Genomic DNA, 26,205 nt, shown 5'->3' with positions numbered 1-26,205 from the left:
AATCGAATATCACAAATTTTTCACCACAGCTCAAACCAAAACACAAAAGTAAATCCACAATCAAAACGAAACTGCTGAAATCAATCCAAAGCTCGTGAAATATGTGAGATATATCGGATAAAGTGACCCTTTGAATGATATAAAGTACCACAATATTATTAATTAAGAGTTGACACTAAGGGTTTGAGTATTTTGAATTCAAATTTGATATTGTTGTAACATATTCTAACTATTAGATTAGTTGTTGATGCTCCTAAAGAGTTCAATCATTCAAAAACTGAAAAGAATGTCGAATAGTATGATAAACAATCATGTATGAAAATAATGTTGCTTGTATTGCTCAAATCAAAGAAGGGTTCATCAAATGTGACATAGTTTCAAAGCAAGCCAAGAGATTAGAGTCAAACAAATTCATTCACAAGATAATCTGGCGAACCTTTTAACCAAAACTTTTCTGAAGTCTAAATTCCAGAAGTTAATGAAAATCAATGGAAGCATACCAATTCTACTACATACAGGACATATGCGCATTGTACTTTTTTCCCTTCAACTAGGTTTCTGTCCCACTAAGTTTTTCCTGGCAAGATTTTAACGAGTCAACATAAGCGTGTCCAACACCATATCAATGATCTACAAGAAAGTTGTACTCTTTTTCCCTCGTATTTGGTTTTGTCCTACTGAGTTTTCCAAGTAAAGTTTTTAATGAAGCAACTATGTCATTGTATGGTAGACATTCAAGAGGGAGTATTGTAAATAGATGACTTAGTGGATGACCACCATACCTCTTAGAGCAAGTCCACCCCAAAAGGATAAGGTAAGGCAAATGCAATGCAAGGGCTGCCATCATTCACGTAAATAGAGGCAACCTTGTCTTTTTTGGTTCCACCCCAAAAAGCTAGAGCAAGGAAAAATACTATTCATTATACTTTATTTTCTAATTTTTTTATACTTTAAACCATTAATTTTGATAAGTTTTTCAGATAATATTTTTGGTTCCCACGTGTCACTATTTATTACAAAATTATCACCTAAAATTTCAGATACCATTTTTGGATAAAATTTTTGAATTAAATTTTCGGATAAGATTTTTAGTTGCCACGTGTCCATCATTTTTTAGAAAAGATTTTCGGATGAGATTCTCGGTTGCCACGTGTCTTATTTCAAATAAATTTTTTGGATATTTAATAAAAAAATTATAATATCAAATTTTAGATAAGATTTACACACTCTAAAATTGCAAAATTTTCATATATTTAAAAAAAAATTATAATCTCATATTTCAGATAAGATTTTCACCCTCCAAAATTGCGCCACGTGTCCCATGTCAGATAAAATTTTCATATTAAAATAAATTTATAATCTCATATTTCAGATAAGATTTTTGCCCTTTAAAATTGCGCCACGTGTCATCTCTATCTTCTGAATCCTTCTATAAAACTATACCATCAACTCATACCTCTCACACCATATCTTATCTATTCCTTCATTTCTCATATTTTACAAAACACATTCTACTCTCAATGTCAAACTTGAGGAGGGTGTTGGAGAGGCAAGAGCGAGAAGCGAAAGAAATCCGACGCAGACGTGTTGAGCAAGATTGGGACGCCAATGAAGAAGAGGAAGAAATGCTTGTAGCGGTGTCTATGCTTAATCAATCAAGGCAACACCACCGTTGTCGTGCCTCGAATGTGGACAGACGTAGGCAGTCTCAGGGTAAGAATCTATTGGAAGATTACTTTATCCCAAATTTGTTATATCTTGTTTCTAAGTTTCGAGAGAGATATAGAATGCAGCCAAATTTGTTCCAAAAAAATCGTGCATGATATTTGTAATTACGACACATACTTCATTCAAAAGTATGATGTTGTTGGAGTTTTGGGTCTTCTCCAGGAGCAAAAACTTACAGCTACTTTGTGGATGCTTGCTTATAGGGCATCTGCAAAGCAGATGGATGAGATTGCAAAGATGGAAAAATCAACTATCCTAAAGTACTTGGTGAGATTCTGTAATGCAGTAGAAAATCTGTACACGATGGAGTACCTTCGCAAACTTACACATAGGGACCTGCAAAGGCTTCTACAAAAAGCTAAGGCTCGAGGTTTCCTAGGACTGATTGGAAACATCGATTGCATGCATGGCAATGGAAGAATTGCCCCACTGCTTGGCAAGGAGACTATGAAAATCGAAAGGGCCAAAAAAGTATAATTTTGGAGGCCGTAGCTTCATTCGACTGTTGGGTTTGGTATGCCTTCTTCGGAGTTGCTGGATCTCATAATGACCTCAATGTGCTTGGCCAATCCCCTGTGTTCAACGATGTACTACAAGGTCATTCCTCCCAGATCACGTACCAAATTAACAATACCGTATACTCTAGTGCGTATTACCTTGTCGACGGAATTTATCCTAGTTGGACGAAATTCGTGAAAACATTTCCTAATCCCCAATTAGAGAAGGAAAAAAGCTTTGCTGCCTTTCAAGAAAATTACATGAAAAATGTGGAAAGGTGTTTCGGTATCTTGCAAACTTGTTGGGGTATTATTATGGATGCTGCTCGGAGTTTGATGAGGAGGTGCTGCGAAGCATTATGATAACTTGCATCATCCTCCACAACATGATTGTAGAGGATGAGTTTGATTATGATGCTCCAAAGGTGTTCGAACCGGATCCAATGAACACGACCTTGACAAGGATTTATGAAAGGCCGATGGGACCAAATGGAAATACATTGGAGCAAGAACTGTTAGTTTGGGATGGTCGATTCAACAACCCCATGCTTGATCGTTACCAGGAAATGCAATCTTCGTATGTTCATGAGAAGCGTCAAGTTGACTTGATTGAGCACTTATGGGAGATGAAAGGCAATTACAATGGATGAAGTCAAGATTAATGCTTTGTTTTCAAGTTTGCTTTATTTTGTATGCAGTGTGGTTGGAATTATGTTTTGTTTTTAATTATGTTTTATTTTGTGTGTGGTGTGTTTGGAATTATGCTTTGTTTTTAATTATGCTTTGTTTTGTGTGTTGTATGCAATAAAATAATGTTTCTTTTTAATTAATCTTTTTTTTCATGTGCAAATATTTTTAAAAAATAGTCATATTATTTAATGCTTTCTTTATTGAATAAAAAGGAAACAATACAACAAGTCTTAATGCATATGGCAAATCTTTCAATCCAACCTAATGGTTTTGATCATTTAACCAATCTGTATTGCTTGGTCCGTCATCATGGAAAAGTTTTCTTCTCATCACATCCCTTCGTTTCATCTTCCAGTAGGACTTTGTTTCAGAAGACATATGGGTGGTATCCATGGCCATGATTTTCATCTCTCTATCCTCCATGTCTTTTTCTTGTGCCTGCTGCCTTTCAATTGCAAATACTTCATGTTGTGCCTTGTCTGCTTCTTCTCTTTTTGTGTCTCTCTCAAGTCTCAGTGCATTATTCTTAGCAACTTGCTCCAAAAATTGTGCACATTCATTGTTCGAAGTGCTCCATTTCTTCACCTTTGTCGCCTTTCTCCCAATAGGTCTCGGTGCACGTCGGAGTGGTGAGTCTTGATACATTGGGGAGTCCAATGGCGAATCGGTTGCTGGTGAATCGTGTAGCGATGTCTCATTCAACACAACTTGCGAAGCAGTGCAAATGATTTTGAATCTCGAACAATTCTTCACAATTTCCCAACTTTGGTGACTCTAGAAACCTTTTTTGCCTTGCCCCGTGGCATCGAACCACATTTGTGCTTGTATGATCTATTAAAAATAAATAATTGGAAATGCAACCAAAGAAATGAATATGGAAGAAAAAATAAATATTTGGAAATGCAAGAAAAAAAATGATTATGCAACAAAATATAAACAATTTAGAAATGCAAGAAATAAATGATTATGCAACAAAATATAAATAAATTAGAAATGCAAGAAATAAAATGATTATGCAACAAAATATAAACAATTTAGAAATGCAAGAAATAAAATGATTATGCAAGAAAAAAATAAATATAGAAAAAAATATAAAAAATTTACAAATGCAAAAAAAAAAAAAATTATTATGCAACAAAATATAAATAAATTGGAAATGCAAGAAAAAAAAAATATGCTAAAAAAAAAGTTATATTAAGTTGAATTATAAATATTTGGCGTGAGAAATAACTAACGCACAAATTAAACCCTATAATTTATGCAATCGTAGTACGAGTAAGTAGGGATCGTTCTATTCCGGGGATTAGGAGGGATGCTAATCAACACAAATTAGACTTATTAAATTGGAAACTAAGTTAAGGGAACAATGATTGGGGGGAAATTGGATGATTTAGAATAAAGTAAAACTGACAGCAGCAAACAACTAAGTTGTGAATGAAATATGGATTAAGGGATAGCTAGAGGATTCTTCTCCAAACACATGGAACATATGCACACAAATCGATCTCCAGTTACTCTTTCTATAAAGTATGAATGACAAAGCCCCAAATTAATTGTGAATGCACTAATTAACTCTCAGATTTTCCTAAGTTCATTGAATTGGACTCAGCGACGCAATCAAATTATCCTTATCAAGTTCCCTATATGAACAGCATGATAGAGATACATATCAAAGATCATTAAGTTCTATGAAAATCATAAGCCTTGACAAGGCAATTGTAACTATGAAAAGCATGATACTCCTGCCAAGAATTTACTTAACGCAATCATGACTAGTGACTTTCACTACTTATGAATATAAGTTCATAACGATTAGGTGAAATTCCCTTATATTCTAGCATCAAATCCCTGCATACAAACTAAGTATGCATCCTTAATAAACATGCAAGAATAAGTTCTCAATAAAACAGAAAAGTAAATCACATTCATACTTTATGAAACCATAACTGGAAGTAATCAATTCATGTAAAACATATGTCCATGGCTTCGAATTCACCTCTAACTAAGAAGAAATTCAGTTACACATGTTCATAATAATTGAAAAGCAATCTAGAATAAACATTTGAACTAATCAAGGGAAGAACTCTGAAAAACCCAATGGATGCAGCAGGTTCCGGCACCAAGTTCTTCTTCTCCCTTTCTCCTTTCTTGCTACGGCACCAAAAGAACTCCCTTCTCCTGCGGCAACCCCTCCTTTATATATGTGGTAGATCTAGGGTAAAAGGGCCCAGCAGAAACCCACGAAATTAGGGTTTTATTTGGCAGATTTCTTTAGGCATTATAGGGCCCAATAGAAACCCACGAAATTAGGGTTTTTAGGTTTCCTAATATGAAATTAATCCCCCCCTTTTCCAGCTGGAATTTAGGTCGAATAGGATTAGGATAAGGTAAAATAAAATAAAATCAGTTAGGGTTTTTACTTCCCAGAAGCTGATTCTTGAATTAATTTCCCCATCTTTTTAGCACATTCCTAGCCCATTCGAACTTCAAAAACGTCCATCCATCTTGGCCCATGCATATGCTATCCATTCCAAGTCCAAAACTGCTCTAAAATGCTCCAAAATGCCCTTTCTTGCCAATCTTGCCATCTGGACCTATAATAGTACGAAAATAAGCTAAATCACTCTAATAAATGAGAATTAACTAAGTAAATGCAAAGAAATAAGATAGCAAAGTTGCATAAATATGCTCCTATCAATATTTTACCTCATCGGTAAGATTTTGACTGCTTCGAATATTGTCCCTCGCTTTTGCCAAGGCATCCCTCCATTTGCCTAACTCTTTATTCAAAATTTTCCCCATGGACTGTAAGGCCATTTTCATTCCGTCCTAGCCGAACCGGATCTTTCAGTAAATTCTTCATGAATTTTTTTCCTCATATAAGAAAACTTCATCTCATTGCCTGCTATAGGGCAATGACTAACTTTCACCCAAGACTCACACAACACAATATCTTCCATAGTAGTCCAAGCGCCTCCGGCTTCGACAGAAGATGCCATTTGTTTTTTGATACAAATGGAAACTAGTAGAAAAATGTGAGTGGAATGGAAAAAAATTGGAAAGAGAAGAGTATGTATGAATATTTGGTGTGAAAAGTGAATACAATTAATAGGTATTTATAGGGAAAAATTACAGTATTTTTGGTATTTTTAAAATTGAATTTTTTTGCGAAAAACGAGGGCGTTGGATTTTGGAAAACCATCACAGCTCGAGGCGCCACGTGGCATTTTTCCGTTGGTTTCGGCGTGATGTCACGGTGACGTCCACCTTTGGGCTTGAGCCCAAACAGATTTTGCTCGTGAGGCTAGCTCGAGTTGGTGGGACCCATCATTTGCCCGTTGCTCCTCTCGTGTGGAGGCCTTCTGGCTCACATGGGGGCCTTTTGCCCGGTTTTAGAGTAGGGGTGGACTTCCTCTTAATATTCCACCCTTTGAATTTTATATAACTTATGCACTAAATATTTGTAATTTGTGCTTGTAACCCATAATTATATTGTAAATGATGGTATTCAATCTCTTATCTTGTAATTCTATAAATAGGTGGTCATACCAAAAATGAAAGTAGAATAAACATGGTAAAACTTTATCTTTAGCATATCACTTCTCTCAACATTTTCTCCCTTAGTTTTATAACATAATATTATATTTTAGAAGTGGAAAATATTAACCCTTTCTTTCACCTATATTTTTACACCGAATTATATCATCATTTGTTTGTACTCAAATATCATACAATAATTTCTCCTAATTTTAGGGTTCAACTTCGTTCAAGACGGTTCAAAATTGAGTTTGAAAAAGAAAGATAAACTTTTAGGGTAAAATACTCAAATGGTCCTCAAACTTGTACGTAATTTACATTTTGGTCCCTAAATTAAATTTTTAGTCCAAATGGTACATAAACTTTATTTTAATCGCCCATTTGATCCAACTGTTACATTTTCTGTTAAATGTAACCAAATTTTAGGGCAAATACGACTTTTCATAATTAACAAATAAAATAGGGTTAAAATAAATATAAAATACAAAAATGGCGATGAAGATGATGCGCTGCAATACTTTTTTTTCTTCTCTCTTCGTAATCCCATTGAACCCATTTCAATGGCTGGAAGAAACAAAGACATATTGAATAACCAAAAGCTGTTTAATTTGCAGGTACTTGGACTCTATTCTTCATGCTGAACATAAAAGCATCTTGGAAGCAAACGGGGATGAAAAAGTTGAAGCTGACAAGCAAATGCCATTCGATTATGTTCTGGAATTGAAAAAAACTCTTGGGTTCTTCGGCTAAAAACGTCAAGAGGTATCACAAATTTTCTTGAAAGTTAATATTTTTCTTCATTTTTACTACTCAATTTGTGAACTACTGGGAAACTCATCAAGCACATGAAAAATTGACAGTGGCTGTGATTTTGAGAGGTGGGGTTGGCGGGTGATGAGGTGGGGAGGAGGGTGGTTGGTGGTTGTCTCTCAATAACAAAGGGAAATCAAGGGGGAGGGGGAGAGGGTCTAGGTGGTTGTTGAGAAGGGGTTCTGGGTAAATTCCCTATAAACCCTAACAAGCTCATCCCATACCATAGAGGCTGAATAATTATTGTTGCAGAGGCCAACCAATTTGTTCAAATACGCTATGATTTGATCGTACATTTGAGCTCTTGATAATATATGTACAATTATACCATAAGACTTGAGGTTGGGCCTAAATTTTTGCTACTTTGAAGCCAATTTGAAAAAACTGAAGCAGACTACCAGGTTTAGCTTCAGTTTTCGAAGGATGGTGTTGAGGAGTTAGTCGGAGACCACCTCCACCAAGATGGCTGGGGCACAGATCCTCTTAGCCAATGCTTGCTACGGGTAGGTTCAGGGTAAAAATAAATGAGCGGAGGTGGGGTGGGGGATTTGAATGCTCTGCATCATGGGTTGCTTCTCATGTGTTCAATGAAATGCACAAATGAATATAGAACTGGAGATGATGTTGAACAAAAATCTGGAGCCTAAGAAATGTTTTATGAATGCGGGCGGATGGCGTTGGAAATAAAAGGCAATTCGATAGAGATGGGATTTTGCTGAATGAATTGAGAGGTCAGCGGATTATAAATGGAGAGATGGGTTTGGGATGGAGGGTGGTTATTGGATAGGTTTGGATGGAGAGTGGTTGTGGGATGGGTTTGGGGGTTGGAGCTTGAGGGTGGTGGCAATGAGAGAGAGAGAGAGAGAGAGAGTTTTTATTTATTTTTTAGCAGTTATTTATTTTTAACGTACGAAATGACCAATTTGCCCTCATATTTAGCAGCAACATTGATAGAATGTAACGGTTGAATCAAATCGGAGATTTAAATAGAGTTTATGTACTATTTGGAATTAATAATTTAATTTATGGACCAAAATATAAATCGCGTACAAATTTGAGGACCATTTAAGTAATTTACCCTAAACTTTTACTTCTTACACTTTTTTTTAACCTTATTCACTTTTATAAAGAGTAATTAGACATTCATTTGTCACTGTGAGTAAAATTAAGTGGAAAATGTTAAAAGCTACCATGCTAAAATCCAAATGTTACTGTTGTAATAAAATAATAGAGTAATTAGACATTCATTTGTCACATTGATTGGATTCATTTGTCACTTTTATAATAAAATGTTACTGTTAGTGGCCCTCCCACCATACTAAAATCCAAGTGTTTTTGACATCTTTGCATTGAGCTCAGTGATCGGTTAACAAAGTCCAGTTCGTCGTCTGTTCTATCAAATTCATATAATGTAATCACCAAGCATTTGATCAAACACTCGAACACCGCCCATTCTCTCTCTCTCTCTCTCTCTCTCTCTCTCTCTCTCTCTCTCTAACATCCACCATGGCAATGTCGTCGTGGTTCTCTCGCCTACGCTGTTCCTCAAAGTGCTTCTTCAACTCCTTGGCTCTACGAACCTCAGTGTCCCGCAAGCTTGTCAGAACTCAGACAACCACAAACTCTGAGAGCACAAGAAACCCATTTCTATTCTGGTCGCGCTCGCTGCTTCCAGTTGCTCTCGCAGTCTCAGCTGGATCACTTGCCCTCCATCCCCAATCAGACCCATCACTCTGTGAAGCTTCCAGTGTCAATTCTCGGTAACTTTCTTTCATTTCAATCACGTTTGTGTTATTTTGTTTAAATAGTTATTTAAAGACTCTGTCTTTGGTCCAATAGCGCCGAGTTTGTGGTTAAAGGCTCGCACAAGGAAGTCCCACGAGAGCTTATTGATGAATTGAAGGCTATTTGTCAAGTATTGCATTTACCCAATTTGGCAATCTGTTCAATTCATTGTTTTCTTTCTTCAGTTTGAAAATCCCTGCTGTTTTTTCAGATGGGTTTATGATATTATTGATAATGCTATCTGGTTGTGTAGGTTAATATGACACTGGATTATGAGGAGAGGTATAACCATGGAAAACCACAAAACAGCTTTCACAAAGCAGTTAATATTCCTGACGTGGTTGTTTTCCCTAGGTGAGAGTCATGCTTCACCTCCACTTCAATGCCATAAAGATTTTCCTTTATGCTTCTTTTGTTTTCCCTTGGTGGTTCTGTCAACTTAAGATTGAAGACTCTTCAACATGTGATGATAGTTTTCATAGGAAAATATGCCGTCTAAATATTATTATGTATGTAATTCCAATCTTCACCGCAAATGATTCATAATTTTCAGGTCTGAAGAGCAAGTTTCTAAGATAGTCAAGTCATGCGACAAGCATAAGGTCTGAAATTCTCCTTCCTTCATAGAATTAATGATCTTCTACCCTCTTGGTTTTCTTTTAATCCATGCTACTTGTTATGCTTTTGAATGTTTAAAATTTCACCTTTCTCTTGGGATTGTGAACCCAATAATGTAGTGAATATAATTCTCACATGAACTTTGTGATTGAAAACAATACGTGAAGAAGCACACATCTGATCTCGTGTATTTTGCTTTCTAACTTCACTGGTGTTGGACAATTAAATTTACCTTAAAAATACTAACTGCTTTTGCTTTTTATGTAAATCAGGTACCCATTGTACCATATGGTGGAGCTACATCACTTGAGGGTCACACCTTGTCTCCCAATGGAGGTGTTTGCATAGACATGTCATTAATGAATGTATGTATATGCACCGAGTGCGATTTAGTATAAAAACTTTTATTTTTCACAATTAAAATATTCTTCACCTGCCAATTCGTCTACTGTCAGTCCTGATTTTTCGCAATAAGTAAAGCTCATGATAGTAACTGCCTTTTGTAACTTGAGGTTCAGTATGCAACTAGCAAGATTGTAAAATGATTAACTTTTAGATCTCTCAACTTGTTGCTTCAGTGCATGATCCTAATAAAGTTCCAAGTTTTCTTCAGTTTTGAACATATGCAGATCTGGAATCAATACTGTCTGTGTAACATACATCACATATTTCCTTCTAATATTGGGATTAGCAGCAAAGTTTATAGACTAGATTAAATTATGAATGTGTCTAATTCATATCCCTCTGTGGGCAATTTTCTTTTCTGTGTCTAATTCATATTCCCCAAAATTTTCAAATTTTAGCGTGTAAAAGCATTACATGTTGAGGACATGGATGTGGTTGTTGAGCCTGGGGTTGGCTGGATGGAGCTTAATGAATACGTGGAACCTTATGGTCTATTCTTTCCCCTGGATCCAGGTTAGTTAGTTTTTTCTTTTTGGGTAATGGTTATTGGTCATATCAAACACTGTAATCTATCCATGGTATGTATTAATTGTTTTTCAAGTTTATTTGATACACTGTTTGAAGAATTTTTTTTTTCTTTTTAAATGCATGCTAGTGGTGCATTATGTATAAAACATGGCATCAGAAGCTGTATGAATGCAAGGCATGTGTCAAAGCATTTTCTGGTTCGTAGTGCATGTATTTGGAGGTTGTTATCTATATGAATTGGTTATATACACAGTTTCAATTTGCTTTAAATGAGTAACCTGCTCATACTCATATGTTGACCCTAGTACCTTCTCTTTCAAAGGCCAAGTTGGAACCAAACCACGAAGGTCAAATAATTACAAATTTACAATATAGTTATGTTTACTTGACATTTGAGCTAACCAAAAAACCTTACCTGGAATGTTGTTTTGTTTCCATCATCAAGGTATGTGTTATCATCAGTTTCCTCATTAATGTTATGCATTTTCAATGAGCTTGAAAGCTTTTGTTTAAAAGTGCTACTATTTGGTGTTTCCGCATAGCCATTTGAGTTATATGCATGAAATTTGAGGAGAAACTCCTTAAGTTACTATAATTCTATGTCTTAGCTTTTGAACATCATTTTCACTTGAATGTGGTGAGAGTAACTAAGTACCATACTATGTTTTTATGTTTTTTTATAGGTAAAGATAATGTTTTGATGTATTTCATTCCTCCATTAGGTGTCCTTTTTCTTTCTCTTAAGTAAATGTGCTATTTCCATTTTCATGTATTTCATCATTGTTGACTAGCAGGGCCTGGTGCAACAATTGGAGGAATGTGTGCTACACGTTGCTCCGGATCCCTAGCTGTTAGGTAGTTATTCTGCTCTTTTAGCTTTTAATTTTGTGATCGACTCAATATCCTTTGACTCATTACATGTGAGATTGCTTTCTGATTATTTACTGCTGTAATTAAACTTAATTGAATAAATGCATTTTAACTTTTTCAGTGCTAATATACAAGGTCCTTGACTGAGCTTTAACCTTTTATATAAAGAAACTCTTTAAATTATCACCTAATTCAGTGTCTTATGGAAGTTATTGGTTTAAGCTCAGATGATGCTGTCACCCTAGCTCTACCTGTTCTTGTTGATACATGTCATGTGATATCCTTTATCATTACTTAGGCATAAATACTTGTTTTACAAGAAACTCATAATAACATCAATGAGATCTGGTAAATTTTGAAGATGAATGGTAGATTTTGTCACATGTCTCCTCCTAACATTAGCCGCCCTGCTGTCCACTTTCTTTAGGACCTCTTTTACGTGCCCTAGGCCTCTCTCTCTCTCTCTCTCTCTCTCTAACTTAACGTTCAAGCTACTCATTCTGTGGTAGTAATATTTCTTTTCTTTAATCTTATGTTTGGGGTCTTAGCATGTAAATTTTAGCTTCTTTGGTCTGGTTTACTATTCATTTTAATGATTTTGTTTTTAGAATGTAGGTATGGAACCATGCGTGATAATGTCATCAGTCTCAAGGTTTGATTATTTTTACTAATGCTTGAAACTTTTTATTTTTTTTAGAAGAAACAAATAGAAAAATTAAAAGAGTACGAGAAAGTGAACAAGGAGTCCGCCAACAAACAAAATACAACTGATTACAATAAAGAAACTAACCAAAAGCTTCCTTACAATCTAGCATAAATAAGAGAGTGAAGAATCCCAAACGAAAATATAACAGAGGAGTTATCCAATAGATGCCTTCCAGTATAGCAGAATAGAAAAGAGCGAAAGGTCCCTGAACTCTGATGAAGCAGAAGCCCAAAGTGAAGAAAAAAATCTCACCCTCCCAAAGCTCTTCTATCCCACCCCTTATTACAGTGAAAAATTCTTCTATTCCTCTCCATCCATGCTACCCACAAAAGAGCCATCCTGCAGCAACCCAACCACACTTTAGCCTTCTTTCCCTTACGAAAGTAGCAATATTTTCACAAAGCAGTGAATAACACCCTTCTAGAATCACCCAGCCTCCTTGAATAATAAATACCACAACATTAACAATGAACAAACAGATTATCAGGATTTTCTCCTTTCATTAAAGCTTCTGGACAATGAACAAACAGCTTGGATCACATGTGTTATTCTGTTTTCTTATGTTGTTTATCTTCCAGGTAGTTCTTGCAAATGGAGATGTTGTGAAGACTGCATCTCGTGCTCGAAAGAGTGCTGCAGGGTTCGTTTTAAGTTTTTTTAAAAATAGAGATGTGGTTTATCTTCTAGGAGATTCTTGGAAACTCAGTCATGTTGTGAGCCTTATAAAATATGCATGTCATAGGTATGATTTAACCCGCCTGGTGATTGGTAGTGAAGGAACTCTTGGTGTAATAACAGAAGTCACTTTACGGCTTCAAAAAATTCCACAATATTCAGTGGTATGCTGATAGGTCTTCTATTATATCTAAAAACTTCATTTTTCTGAAAAATTGTGACCTCTCTTTGGACCTCTCCTATGATATTCATTAATATTATGAATTCTCCCTTCCACGAGAAATTTTCGTCTCAGTTGATTAATTCTTGCAGTTACATTATCCTCACTTACAATTATGTTTAAAGGTACTTTTATATAGCATTCCATTATTAATTGTGACAGAAATTTGCAGGTTGCTGTGTGTAATTTTCCTACAGTTAAGGATGCTGCAGATGTTGCTATTGCTACTATGCTGTCTGGAATACAGGTAGAGCTTTAGCTGCTAACATATATGCATTCACGTTTTAAATTCTTCATAGATCTCCTCTTCATAATCATTAGGTGTCAAGGGTTGAACTACTGGATGAGGTTCAAATAAGGGCCATCAACATTGCTAATGGGAAGAGTTTGCCTGAAACTCCGACTTTAATGTTCGAATTTATAGGCACAGGTGAAATAGGGTCTCTTCTTTTCTGTCTTGGCTGTCATGTACTGTTTTTATTTATTTTTGGCTAAATATATTTCTAAAAGGAGAACATTTCTACAATTGAGCTAACTGCACCCGATGTCAAAAAACTATTTCGTTTTTTCCTCTCTCGATATATGACGAAGTCATGAAATTTACAAATGATTTGACACACAGGGAACATTGGTGGAATCCGGCAGTTCATGCTCTAGTTTCTAACTGACTTAATCCTATTATATAGGCATTGAAAAATGCAGTTGATTATCTTAGTAGGTAAAGGTCTGTAATTGCCTCTTGGATCAACTGCTGATTCTTTAATTGGCCCTGGCTGTACCAGTTTCCTGGAGAAAAAAAATATGGGGAAAGAAAAAGAAAACTGAGGGAAACAAGAGAGAATATTCATGTCCAAGTGGATGCCAAATTTCTACGATCAATTGCACTAGAAGAGCTAGATTAGTATGCTCAGCAAGGAACCAAGAAATAGTATTTTCATTGTGACCACAGGCTTTATTTTGTTGAACCCCTGCCCCTCTTCCCATCAAGTCAACATTGACATTTCATTTTACAAAAAAAGTTATTAAGATGCCTTCTCTACTTCTTGTGATTTGCGATTTCTTTTCTTTCTGTTTTTCAGAGGCATATTCCCGTGAACAAACCCTTATAGTTAAGAAGATTGCTTCTGAACACAATGGGTCAGACTTTGTTTTTGCAGAAGATCCTGAAACTAAAAAGGAACTCTGGAAGGTATTCAATACTTGATTGGTGTACAACAAGAAAATGGAATTCTTTTCTTGTGTCAGTTGTGGGTTTGTGGTTGGTAAATCTCTCTTTGTATGTGTTGAAGAATATAAGTCCCACATCGGAAACTTGACTATATAATGAATGGTTCCACTACTAGTATCACCAAGGCCTTTTGTGATAAAACCCCACACCTACTGAGCTTTGTAGGTAGTTAACTTGGGGACAATATCTGTGTTCTTAGTAGTGGGCTGCTGGTCTGTCTCTCTGAATTTAACATGGTATTAGAGCGTGTTGATTGACTGGGCCTGAATTGGGCCTTTACACTTAATATGTGGTGTTCACATGTTGGGATTGAATGTTTACCCCTACTCCTCACCCAATACATGGTGTTCACATGTTGGGCTTAAATGATTGACTCGGATGTGGACTTGGCTCCACGCGTGGCCCACTATGTGGTGGTCTCACGTGAGAGGGCAGGTTGAAGAATATAAGTCCCACATCGGAAACTTGACTAAATAAAGTACAATATATAATGAATGGTTCCACTACTAATGTCACCGAGGCGTTATGTGTGCTCTTTATTTATGGAACTTACAATTTCTTTTGTTTGAACTATACTCAACGAAAAATATCACGCTTGATTTTATTACTTTATCACTCATTGGCTTTCAAAATTGGGCCAAGTGCAAATAAAAAATCAAGTATTTTGTCATATGCCGTGCTTTGGCTTGTAGATTCTTGTCCTCGCTATTTGATATTTCACTGAATAAAATATGTGGCTGCATATTCATTTCTATTGAAAGAATTATGTTCCTAGGTGCACCTATGGTCCAAACTTACAGGTTAATTGCAGCTTGATTTCAAATTGTTTTGATATTATATTTCTGACGTAGATAGTTGAGTTCTTTGATAGATACAGCTAGTCCTTGTTGTCTTACTCTATATTTAAATCTTTTGTTACATGCAGATGAGGAAGGAGGCACTTTGGGCATGCTTTGCGATGGAGCCTAATTTCGAGGCAATGATTTCGGTCAGTTAATATCAGTATATTTGAATTATAGTTCTGGACTTTTATGTGCATTTGTTTATCTCTGCATATAAAGTTGCCAAACATTTTAAATGAGTTCGAACATTGCTATCAGAGTATGCTACTGAGAGCAATCAGTGAATCCTACATGTGCTTATGCTTGACATGGCGTATATTCCTGTGCTTTTTCTTTTTCTTTTTAACTTTGGTAGCGGGGGGGGAAGAGATGGGGTGACCACTAGGATGCTTTTCTCTTGTTCTATTAATTTAATTTGTTGCTTTGTACATGTTTTATATGCTGCCATTTCTCTGAAAGCATTTTTCCTTGTTGGCTCAGTAAGAGCATAGTAGAGAAGAAAAGAATGTATTATGCGTGTGAAAGGGGAAGGATTCTTAAGAATCTCGCTTTGTTTTCTTTTCTTACCTTTCATCCTTTCAGGCAACCTGTTGGATCTTTTGAAAATTAACTTAAGTTTTTCATTACTAGTTCCTAAAAGTTTCAACGGTTTCCTATGCTTCCTAATTCTCTTCAGTTGCATACATGGAATTATATTAAATACAAAGAAATAGTTTAAGGGTTGTTAAACTCACATTTTTGTTTCCTTCGATTCTCAAAGGTGCTCTTTTATTTATTTTTTATTTTTTTATGTTTTATATTTCACTATGTGCAGGACGTATGTGTTCCTCTATCGTGCCTTGCAGAATTGATATCAAGGTCCAAACAAGAGCTGGATGCATCAGAACTGATTTGGTAATGTATAGTCAAATGACTGTATTCCCATATTATTCAGGAGAGAAGTTATGATGAAATATATTGTTGTTCACCGATAGCCTGGACGATTAAATGGACTAACTGTTGTAGTGCCATTTTTTGTTTTTTCCTAACAACAGCACAGTTATTGCTCATGCTGGTGATGGGAACTTCCACACAGTGATTCTTTTTGACCCTAACAATGAAGAACATCGACAAGAAGCACAGAGACTAAACCATTTTATGGTCCATACTGCCTTGTCAATGGAAGGTACGAACTATTCTAGGGCCCAATTTAGAATTTTTCTATTCTCCAAGTCAATGAATTATTGAGGGGCTATGGAAAGTGGCTATTATTAAAAATATCTTTTCAGATTCTCTTTCTTGGTATCTATACATGTTAAGTTTGTTAATCTATTATATCTGCATGTGGTCACCAATAGTTGATGTTATCCCAAGTCAGTTAATTTTTTTAGGTTTTCCACTGGCCAAATATTATTAATCCACAATGGTTGACTAATTATGGTGCTAAAAGTTGGTATTTGACAACTGAGCAGGAACATGTACCGGTGAACATGGCGTTGGTACAGGAAAAATGAAGGTACTTAATTTATCTGTGGACTTGCTAGCCATTTAATGTAAAATAGGTATGATCATATGCTTTGGAATGTGGAATCCAGCCATTAGTATATTAGTCAGATGAATATTATGCTTTGGAACTGCCGTTTCTGGCTAATGTCAGGCATACATTGAAAGGGATAGTTGGTATAGAGCAAAAATTATAAATAAACTTGATGGTTGGGACCATTACAATAATGGACTTAGCTTGAAGACTGAGTATATTCTTTATTCTAAAGCGATTCTCTTTTTCGCTTTCAGTATCTGGAACAAGAATTGGGGATGGAGGCTTTGAAGACAATGAAAAGAATAAAAGCAGCATTAGATCCGAACAATACTATGAATCCAGGAAAGCTTATCCCTTCTCATGTTTGTTTTTAAGTGCTTACTCTCTTTATGCATGGATATGCATGTGTGCACCCCTATGTCTACCATTACCCTTCCAGTCGCTGTCGGAATTGAGAAATGAAGCGGATATGGTTTCATATAGTTCTCTGAAGTACTTGTAATCTTAATTGGTCTCCCAGGCCCCCCTTATCTCTTATAAGAGGGAATACATAGAAGGGGTTAAGGTGAAAACCTGTCTGCTAACTATAGATTAAATATTTTCGTTTGTAACTGGATCGTATTAAGCTTCATTTTAGTTGAATATTATACATTTCTGTTGGTATCTTATGACTAGAGTCTAGTTCAAAGATAAATGTGAACCAAATTAGTTAAGAGTTAAATTTAAACACTAAACAAGCCCCTCCTCTTTATGCTGGTAGAAATGAACAAACTTATGTTGGCTTTGATAAGGCAGGCTTAATGTTCCTTTGTTCTTTAAGCATTTTAAGAGCTTTGTCAACTTCTATTCCTTGTTCCCATTTGCTCCTTTCTCTAATGTTTTTCCATTAGATTACTTACCCCATTCATGGGAAAGCAAATAATTTCCCATTCCCAAATCCATTTTCCCGTGAACCAAATGCAACCTAAGGGTCTAAACTTATGACTTCCCTTTAGTTATAGTCAATCTCAAGACTTCTCAATGGATTAGAAGTAGTAGACGGTGATTGAAGTTAAAAGAAAAGGAAGAAAAATATTGTAATTCATAGGATTATGTGAAAGAGAGGTCAATTGGCTCTTGTTGGCCAATGGGGTGGATGTTGCATGGCTCGAGGCTTTATTGGATAGGCTTTAGGGTAGGCCGTGAATTTCTATGGCTCAATGCATTTGCCGGGAGACTTGGATAGAAGTCAATGATCAAGTTTGGAAACTGACAAAACAAGAATATGACAAAATAGAACAATGATAAGATTCGCATGGATTTGAATAAAGTGTTTTGTTTTTTTCTTTAAAAAAGTTTAAGATCCTCAGTATTATTACTGATGGCCAAGGAGGCAATTGATCCTTAAATTGGAACCAACCAATAATTGATAGAATCTAGCTTCTAAAGGAGGAGGCCTTAGGTATGTACAACACCACCACCTTACTATGTTATACCTAAAACTTGCCATTAGGAAAAAAAAAACTTTGGGTATTACTGGTATTGTGGTGGAGCATATTATCATATAGTTGTTAGGTATATCTCTTCTAGCACGGTTTCGAACTTTCAACCGATCTTCTAGTATTGAGAAGAGAAATGCCACTAGATTAAGATTTAAATGGCACTTCACACTTCTTGGTAAGTCCTATGCTCTCTCATGACCTTTTCTCTTTACTTTCATCCCCCACTTGTACAACAGAGAGTTGTAAGATGGAGAAGTAAACATCATTTTCTTGTCCCATTTTCTATTTGAATCATGGCTTGTGTTGGCATGTGGTGGCGACTTCCAAGCAAAAGAAAAAAAACACGTGGTCGACTCATAGATAATTTGGGCAATAGGTATTATGATGGAAACAATACAACAAATGCAGGACCGCTCTCCTGCGAATTTGAGGTACGGAGCTCGACTTTTAACAATGGCAACCTTACAACAATCACAATCACGCCAGCTTCCACCAACTTGGATTGTGGGGGGCACTCTCAGCTATAAGCTGGATTTTGGATCTTTTGCCTAGGGTTATTTGAAGCATGCACACACAGTACTCATATTGTGCACATTAGTGCCTATGTAAAGGAGTTGACAGTGACACCCATAAGGACAAGGGCAGAACCCAAAATTTCCCCCCCATATACGTGTCTGGCTTCTATCGTGAGAGATGTCGGAGTAGGATGGGCTAATTATTGTTCAGTGAGGTGATTAAGGTATCATAATCATTATAGGGTTTTTATTTATCGTGAATAGTCCCTGTACTGTTGTAAACACATCATTTTGGCCTCCATCCTTCAAATTCGATTAATGTCATTCTCATCTTCTTATATATCCTGCACATCAATGTCATCCTTAACGTCAATTCCATTCATTTCTCCGTCCAAATTGAGGGCAATATCATCGAAACACACTAACTCATGATGGAAATGTGTCAAAATAACACCCCCCTGCTCTTTCTCTCTCATTGATCTACCTGAGGTGGTGGGGGCTGGGGTGCACTGTGGATGGGGTTGATTGATGGGTTGTTTAGGGGTTGAGTAGCATGGGAAGGGGTGGGGTGAGGGCGTGGGTGGGGAGAGAATGAGAGAGAGAGGTGGTTGATGGTGGTGGCTTGATGGGCTAGCTAGGGTGGGTGTGATTAGGGGGCTGCTAGTTTTCTTTTTCTTCCAAGTTTTTTTTTTCTTAATTGAATATTTCAAAATTAATTGACAGAAGTTAGAAATTTGACAATATTACCTTTAATTATAACAAAAATTTGGACGCATTTGATATTGGATAACATTGATGTGCGAGACAAGGACGAGGATGACATTGATTGAATTTAAAAAATGATGGTCAAAATGATGTGTTTGGAAGAATACATAGCCTATTCGTGATAGAAAAAAAAAAGTTGAATGAAAGTCACACAAAAGAATAATATAACCATAAAATTGGAAGTCGATAGTGAGAGTGATTATGAGAGTTGTCTATCCGAGCCAAGTGTGAATGCTCAACCATGACTTAAACGTGCAACTACTACACTTGTGTCTAGACCTGAAAATGGCTGAGGTCAAGCTTGTCCTAGTGCTTCGGCTTTGATTCTGACTAATCTATGGCCACCACCACCGTCAACGCCGCCTCCACCACCACCATCATCATCATCATCATCACAGCCGCCACCATGATGTGCACATACGTGCAATAATTTCCAACTATATATCACTTATTTTGCCATCACAAATGGTCCAAGCAAAGAAGAAAGGTTTAACCCGCAATTGTTTTAGCAACTTGCATGGGTTGCGGTCAAAGCGATGCGTAATATTTTTTTACTTGTTGAGGGAAGACCAAACCCTATTTGAAATTTGTAAATGGTTTCATTTGATTACAACATTAGTTCACGTGGGCTGTGGCAATAGTGATTTGCAATTTTAAATTTGGCTTAAATTAACTTTCACGTTAAAGCTCAGGGTCCCTCTATTTTGGTTAATTTGGATTTTCCCATAAAGTATTGATATCTCTTAGTGTCTATTATGTCGATGAAGGCTGAAGAGTACTGTACTTGTTTTATTCATGATAGGGTGAAATCTCACCAAATCTTACACTGGAATATATAATAGATTTGTATTGTATATTGTTAGTGGGAATCAGGACTATATGTCGACTGAGGGTGATTTGAAGTAATGTTTTATTTGATTCAATTTTAATCTATACTCGAGTGGTTAAAAACTTTCATATTTTCATATGTGGTTTCTATCTCAATCAGAAGCAGAACTATCGCTCCACATCCAACCGGACAATCCAAAGAGAGCTATAATGTCATACCCGCGGCTTTTGTGTGGAGCAGAAGGGATGAGGACAAGAGAGGGGAGGTCGGTAGGGAGCAGGGGTGGAGCTAGCATGGGACCAGTGTGGTCCCAAGCTCCCACTCCATTTTTATCTCTTTTATTTGCATATTATATATAATATATAGTATTATAATATATTAGATTAGTTTTAGGATATTTACCCTAAAATAAAATATATAAAAGTTGATATAGCTTCAAATTCCTATTGAGAAGTTGAGTTTAATCCTCAGATTTGGAGACTTCGATCCAAGTCCCTTGACTTTTGTGGGACATAGAATTACATTCATTTTTAAATATTTTATGATGTAATCTTTTTATTATTTTATTTTTAAAATCATTTTTTATTCCAATGTTGCTCCTTATTACTTGAGTCAGGTAATAGTCATTTATGTCATATTACCTATTGCCATATGCATAGGTATATATATATATATATATTTTTTTTCATATTTTCGACAATGTATAATAGTATTTTATGTACCTTTTTTATTGTTGGTAACATACAATATTATTTTGTCTATTTTTGTATCTGACTTATAGGTAGTCTTTTAATTTATGTTCATAACTTATAGGTCATGATTTATCACTAAGTATTTTTCGTTGCTAATAATAATATTATTTATCTGTATGTCAAGTACATAATTTAATGTGGGTGCTTGTTTAATCGATTGGTATGATATGTGGGTCTTTACTTTTTATTGATTAAATTGTATTTTATCTATATATTATGAATATTATCAAGGAAATAATACAAAATTTAAATTATGGAATTCAATTTCAAGGAAATAATGCATTAAATTTAGATTTTCAATGTATTTTCCTTATTTACCTCAAATGGTAAAATAGACACAACAACAAAAGTAATAAATATAAGGACCTATATCTAAAATAAAAAATGTAAGGACTAAACCCAATGACAGCTAATCGGTTTGACCTAGATCTAAAAAGCCTAATAAAATAATATATTAGGTTTTTTTTGTCTACAAATAAACCATAAAATTTCTTAATCTCCCTTAAATCTTCTAGGTTAGTTTATGATATTTGCAATATAAACTCCTAAAGTTTTAACCTTTTTTTTCTCCTCCTCTTTTTTTTTAAGCTTTGTGAATTTTTTATTTTCCTTTCCTCATTTTTTTTTAAATTTAATTGGATACCTTAATATTGTGCTTTATGAACTTTTTTTTTTCATTTCTTTTTTCCGCTAGAATATAAATGATTAATTTTTAAGTCTTTAATAGTGTAGATGATGAAATTAATATTTAACCAAATTAAAATATGAAATTCATGATAATTAATTTATGAAGAGAAGACAAGTTCTATGAAGGGCTCTCTAATATGAAATCCTAGCTCTGTCACTGATAGGGAGGGAGGCCACTTTCCTTACGATTTTCTTAAAGAGTGTAAAGGGTTTTTGGTCTGAATTGAACTAGCATTACTTGACATTTATATGAGATTTTTGTATTACAAATCCAATCCAAAGATTAAGCATTATGTATTTTTAGGGTTTTGATTTCATGCAATGAAATGGAAACAACATTTATGTTTTTCACATATTTAGTAGGCAAATAGCTAATAGAATGAGGATCTCCAAACCATTAATCTTATGTTACAATTCACTTTAGCCTAAAGATCCGAGCTCCAAATCCTAGATCCCCTTTTTAGGACTTCAAGCCCTAACCTAACTTCGAACTTGAGATTTGAGATTTGAGACGCGTTAACGGTCAAACTCTAAATTCCAAATTGAGCATCCAAAAAGTTTTAAAAGTGGATCTTGAATCCGAGACCTAAACCTAAACCTTGGTCCCCCATGAAGCAAACCCCTTTTCCAAATTTGAGTCCAAACTTATTCCAATTTTGCAAACCAAAACAATAGAATGAATTTCCTTTGTCAATATAATTGCATTCCACATACAGCCAATTTCTATTCATTTCCATCAACCACTTGTGGCCTGAGTTTTCAAAACCAAAGCGCTAGGATACAATAACAGAGGATCCAAATCCAATTCCCCTAGATGCCATTTCATCAGGTGAGGACTAATGCCAGTGAACAAAAAAGGAAGAAAAGGTGAACAACTAGCTAGCCGACCATTGGAATGGTCAAAATTCTTCATTTCTTTACTGAGATTTGTAAGGCAATTGATAGGTGATAAGATTGTAGGATAACAATATATTTTGATAAGTCTTCCAAGATTCAGCAAGTACAACTGGTAATTTTCAACCGTCCAAACAAACATTACCACAGCCACCAAGCTCATCTATATATGGTCCATATTCAAAACAATAAGATAAACCAATGGCCATGCATGCTTATGCCACCACTTACAAAAATGTCCCCATTTATTAATTTACATTATCACCCCCCAAATTTCACTCTATTCCCACCACCACCCTTCAATATCTCAGTCGTTGGTCCTCTCTAGTCTATATATATACCCCACAACCATGAACCTTCCCACTTCAGTTCACCCTCCATTTCTCCAACCAGACCATCTTCCACACACAAAATTACCAAAATGGGCTCCTCCCTCACATAGTAGAAGACTGCATGGGAGTCCTACAAGTCTTTAGCGATGGTACGATCAACCGTTGCTCTTTAATGGACATAGACTTCAACATTCCTGTCGTTGATGACCACTCTGTGGCCTTCAAAGACGTCACTTTCAACAAAAGACATAACCTCTCCCTCCGTTTGTACAAACCCAAATCGGCAAACCACAATTCTAAGCTCCCCGTGGTGTTCTACTTTCATGGTGGCGGTTTTTGTGTCGGCTCATGTGTGTGGCCAAACTGCCACAACTGCTGCCTCCGCCTGTCCGCGGGGCTCCACGCTCTTGTGGTTGCCCCGGACTACAGGCTTGCGCCGGAGCACAAGCTCCCAGCGCCAATTGATGATGCGGTGAGTGCGGTGGAGTGGCTGCAAAGGGAGGCTTTGATGAGTAAAAGTGGCGATTGTGATGCATGGATGGGTGATACCGCTGACTTTGACCGGGTTTTCATTGTGGGCGACTCTTCTGGCGGGAATATAGCCCACCACCTGGCGGTTCGGCTCGAGGCCGGGTCGGCCAAGGTGGCCCCGGTTCGGGTACGTGGGTATGTGCTACTAGCGCCATTTTTTGGTGGGGTGGAGAGGACAAGGTCAGAGGAGGGGCCTTGTGAGGCATTGTTGAGTTTGGACATACTTGACAGGTAATTCAAAACCTTTTTTTCGTTTGTTTTGAGTTTTTGTCCCTTTGTTAGTTTGCTCAACGGTACAGATTCAATCTAGATTACATATTAAAAAAAATAGAGTTTTATTAATCTCTGAACTTAGATATGATTTGTATTTGAATTCCTCAATTTTCAAAATCGTTCATGTGGTCCTTCAACTTCAGTTTCATTAAGACAAATTCTTACCGTTAATTTTGTTAACTTTTCTGTTAAATATAAGGACAAAATGGTATTTTTGTATTAACTTGATTAAAATATGAATAAAAAAATTAAAAAACTAAAATTAAGCTCTCTCTCCACCCCTCTATCCCGATTTCTACTTCCCCTAAACTTGATTTTTTTTTTTTTTGGTTTTTTATTTGATTTTCTTTTATTGTTATTTTAAAGATATGATTATTTATTTATTTATTTTGTTTTAATATAAAAATACCATTTTGCCCTTGTATTTGACAAAAAAGGTTAACAAAATTGACAGCGAGACCATTTGTCTTAACGAAAGTGAAGTTAAAGGACCACGGAACGATTTTGAAAATTGATCGACTCAAATACAAATTGGATCTAAGTTCATAGACTAATAAAACGATTAACCCAACAAAATATATTCATTTTAGTGGTTCCTCTTTGAAAACCTAAATTTAAAAGATAATAAGAAAACATTTTCTTCTACACAAATTTTAATGTGTTAAGCTAAGAATTTTCCCGTTTTCGACAATCTGTATTTTGAAAATAAAAATACTTAGCTACTTATGCGTCGGGACTGTCTTTTATTCACCTTCATTTTTATCCATAAGGATCCAAAAAGCAACAAACTTATTAGCAACAAAGAAATGATAATCTCACGGAGTAAAATTTGACTAAAACCAAAACCATCCAAATTAAGGTTTCTGATATGAGGCCATTCAATCAAATTTGACTAGGGACATGTATCGTCTGGGTTCTTTGTCAATGAAAATTAAAAATGTTCCATCATCTTGACTGAAAAAAAAAAGGATGTTGCACATGTGGATTGCAATTTTGTCCTCTAACAAGACCAAGACTAGAGTCTAGACTAGCTTTTATGGTCTAAATAGAATATGCACCTCCAAATCCCTCTAAAGTTGATGATGTGAAATTCATTTTCCTTCTACGTGTGAGTGTGATCTTGACACCATTTAATATTGGAGGTGTCTTATCCAAATAATAAATCAAAGCATTGGCAATTTCAAAATAATAATTATAATCTCAATGACCTACCACTAATTAATCATTATTAATACATAAGATATATAGTGCTTGATCCAGTCTAAGCATGACCGAAGTGATTAAGATATAAAGCTAGATAGCCCTTGATATTATCTGATAATATAAGCGAGTAAGCCTAATTGTCATGTAAGTAGTGGTTAATCCAAGATGAGTATGACTTAAGATAGTGCTATATCCATTATCAACTCCCCTTAACCAATAATTATTTGATGGTTCCAATATTGTACACGTATTTGACCCTGAATACATAGAAATCTATCATGAGATATGATATTTAAGAAAAGAAATTATTAGTTTGATCGAAACAATTGTCGTTGGTGAGATTTGAACTCATAATTTCATCGCTAACTCTTCTTTAACTTAAATGCCATACAGATTTTGGAGACTCTCGATGCCAGCAGGAGAAACCAGAGACCACCCACTGGTGAACCCATTTGGACCGAACAGCCCAACCCTAGAGAAAGTGGCCCTTGATCCAATCTTGGTTATTGTGGGTGGCAATGAAATTTTGAAAGATAGGGTGGAGAGCTACTGGAGAAAGCTGGAAGAGTTGGGGAAGAAAATTGAGTATGTGGAATTTGAAGGACAACAACATGGGTTTTTGACGGCTGATCCATACTCAGAAGTCTCAAATGAAGCTTTGCAATTTATTAAAAGATTTATGATTGAAAACTCCAACTAAATTAAGCATCATCAATGTTTGTTCAGTTCCTAGAACTTTGATTTAATTATTTATTCTAAGTGTTTGAGGTTGTTGTATGTTGATTTGTACACGAGTTTTTAGATCTATATAGCTAGTAGCATGCTTTCTTGTAAATCTGAGCAAGATATATCTATATATATATATATAGTGTGTTTTCTTGAGAATCTGAGCAAGATATATCTATATATATAAAGCAAAAGACAGGTGAAATATTCAAAATGTCAAAAAATGTTTTTGGTTAATGCAAACATTAAAAATTAAAATTATTAATTAAATGAGAATAATAAGGTCAATTTAAAATTTTCTTATTGAAAAATTAAAATTAAGAACAAAATTAGATAATAGATCCCTACTTGTATGGAACATAACTACCATTTTAGATTTTCTTAATTCTAAAATAAAAATTTTAAAAACAAAACCAATTGGGGGCTAGTGTTTATTAATCGTAATGTGTATTATTAACAATTTCAAGAATATATAAGTTGTGGAGCATACCACATCAAGGATGAGAGAGTAATTGGGGAAAAGTGGGGTTACCACTTTGCATGAATTTATCTTATCCTC

At 35.5% G+C, this 26,205-nt stretch overlaps 2 protein-coding genes across 7 annotated transcripts; both read left to right on the top strand.

Moving 5' to 3' along the window:
* The first annotated feature begins 6,951 nt into the window (after positions 1 to 6,951).
* Positions 6,952 to 17,326, top strand: LOC103339579 (D-lactate dehydrogenase [cytochrome], mitochondrial-like). 6 transcript variants are annotated; one of them, XM_089042855.1, is made up of 18 exons: positions 6,952 to 7,214; positions 8,622 to 9,022; positions 9,102 to 9,177; positions 9,301 to 9,401; positions 9,601 to 9,649; positions 9,938 to 10,030; positions 10,469 to 10,583; positions 11,393 to 11,453; positions 12,084 to 12,120; positions 12,753 to 13,013; positions 13,242 to 13,316; positions 13,391 to 13,499; positions 14,149 to 14,258; positions 15,223 to 15,285; positions 15,954 to 16,033; positions 16,174 to 16,304; positions 16,591 to 16,634; positions 16,913 to 17,326. In XM_089042855.1, exons 2-18 carry the CDS (start codon positions 8,769 to 8,771, stop codon positions 17,030 to 17,032), a joined length of 1,779 nt encoding a protein of 592 aa, XP_088898981.1. In that variant the 5' UTR covers positions 6,952 to 7,214; positions 8,622 to 8,768; the 3' UTR covers positions 17,033 to 17,326. The 6 variants fall into 6 exon arrangements, with proteins under 6 accessions (XP_088898981.1, XP_088898982.1, XP_088898985.1 ...); XM_089042856.1 differs by having other exon boundaries at positions 6,952 to 9,022; positions 12,753 to 12,814; positions 12,917 to 13,013; XM_089042859.1 differs by lacking the exon at positions 9,102 to 9,177 and having other exon boundaries at positions 8,814 to 9,022.
* A 5,441-nt stretch (positions 17,327 to 22,767) lies between these two features.
* LOC103339578 (alpha/beta-Hydrolases superfamily protein) lies at positions 22,768 to 25,805 on the top strand. The gene is given in 2 exon segments (XM_008242900.3): positions 22,768 to 23,675; positions 25,314 to 25,805. Coding segments are annotated over 2 exon segments (1,200 nt in total). The 5' UTR covers positions 22,768 to 22,782; the 3' UTR covers positions 25,621 to 25,805.
* Positions 25,806 to 26,205: the final 400 nt, after the last annotated feature.

This window comes from Prunus mume, linkage group LG8 (genome assembly GCF_029339155.1).
Source record: "Prunus mume cultivar Tortuosa linkage group LG8, ASM2933915v1, whole genome shotgun sequence".
Classification (NCBI taxonomy): domain Eukaryota; kingdom Viridiplantae; phylum Streptophyta; class Magnoliopsida; order Rosales; family Rosaceae; genus Prunus; species Prunus mume.
Note: the sequence above shows the minus strand (reverse complement) of the source record. Positions and strands in the feature narration are given on the sequence as shown.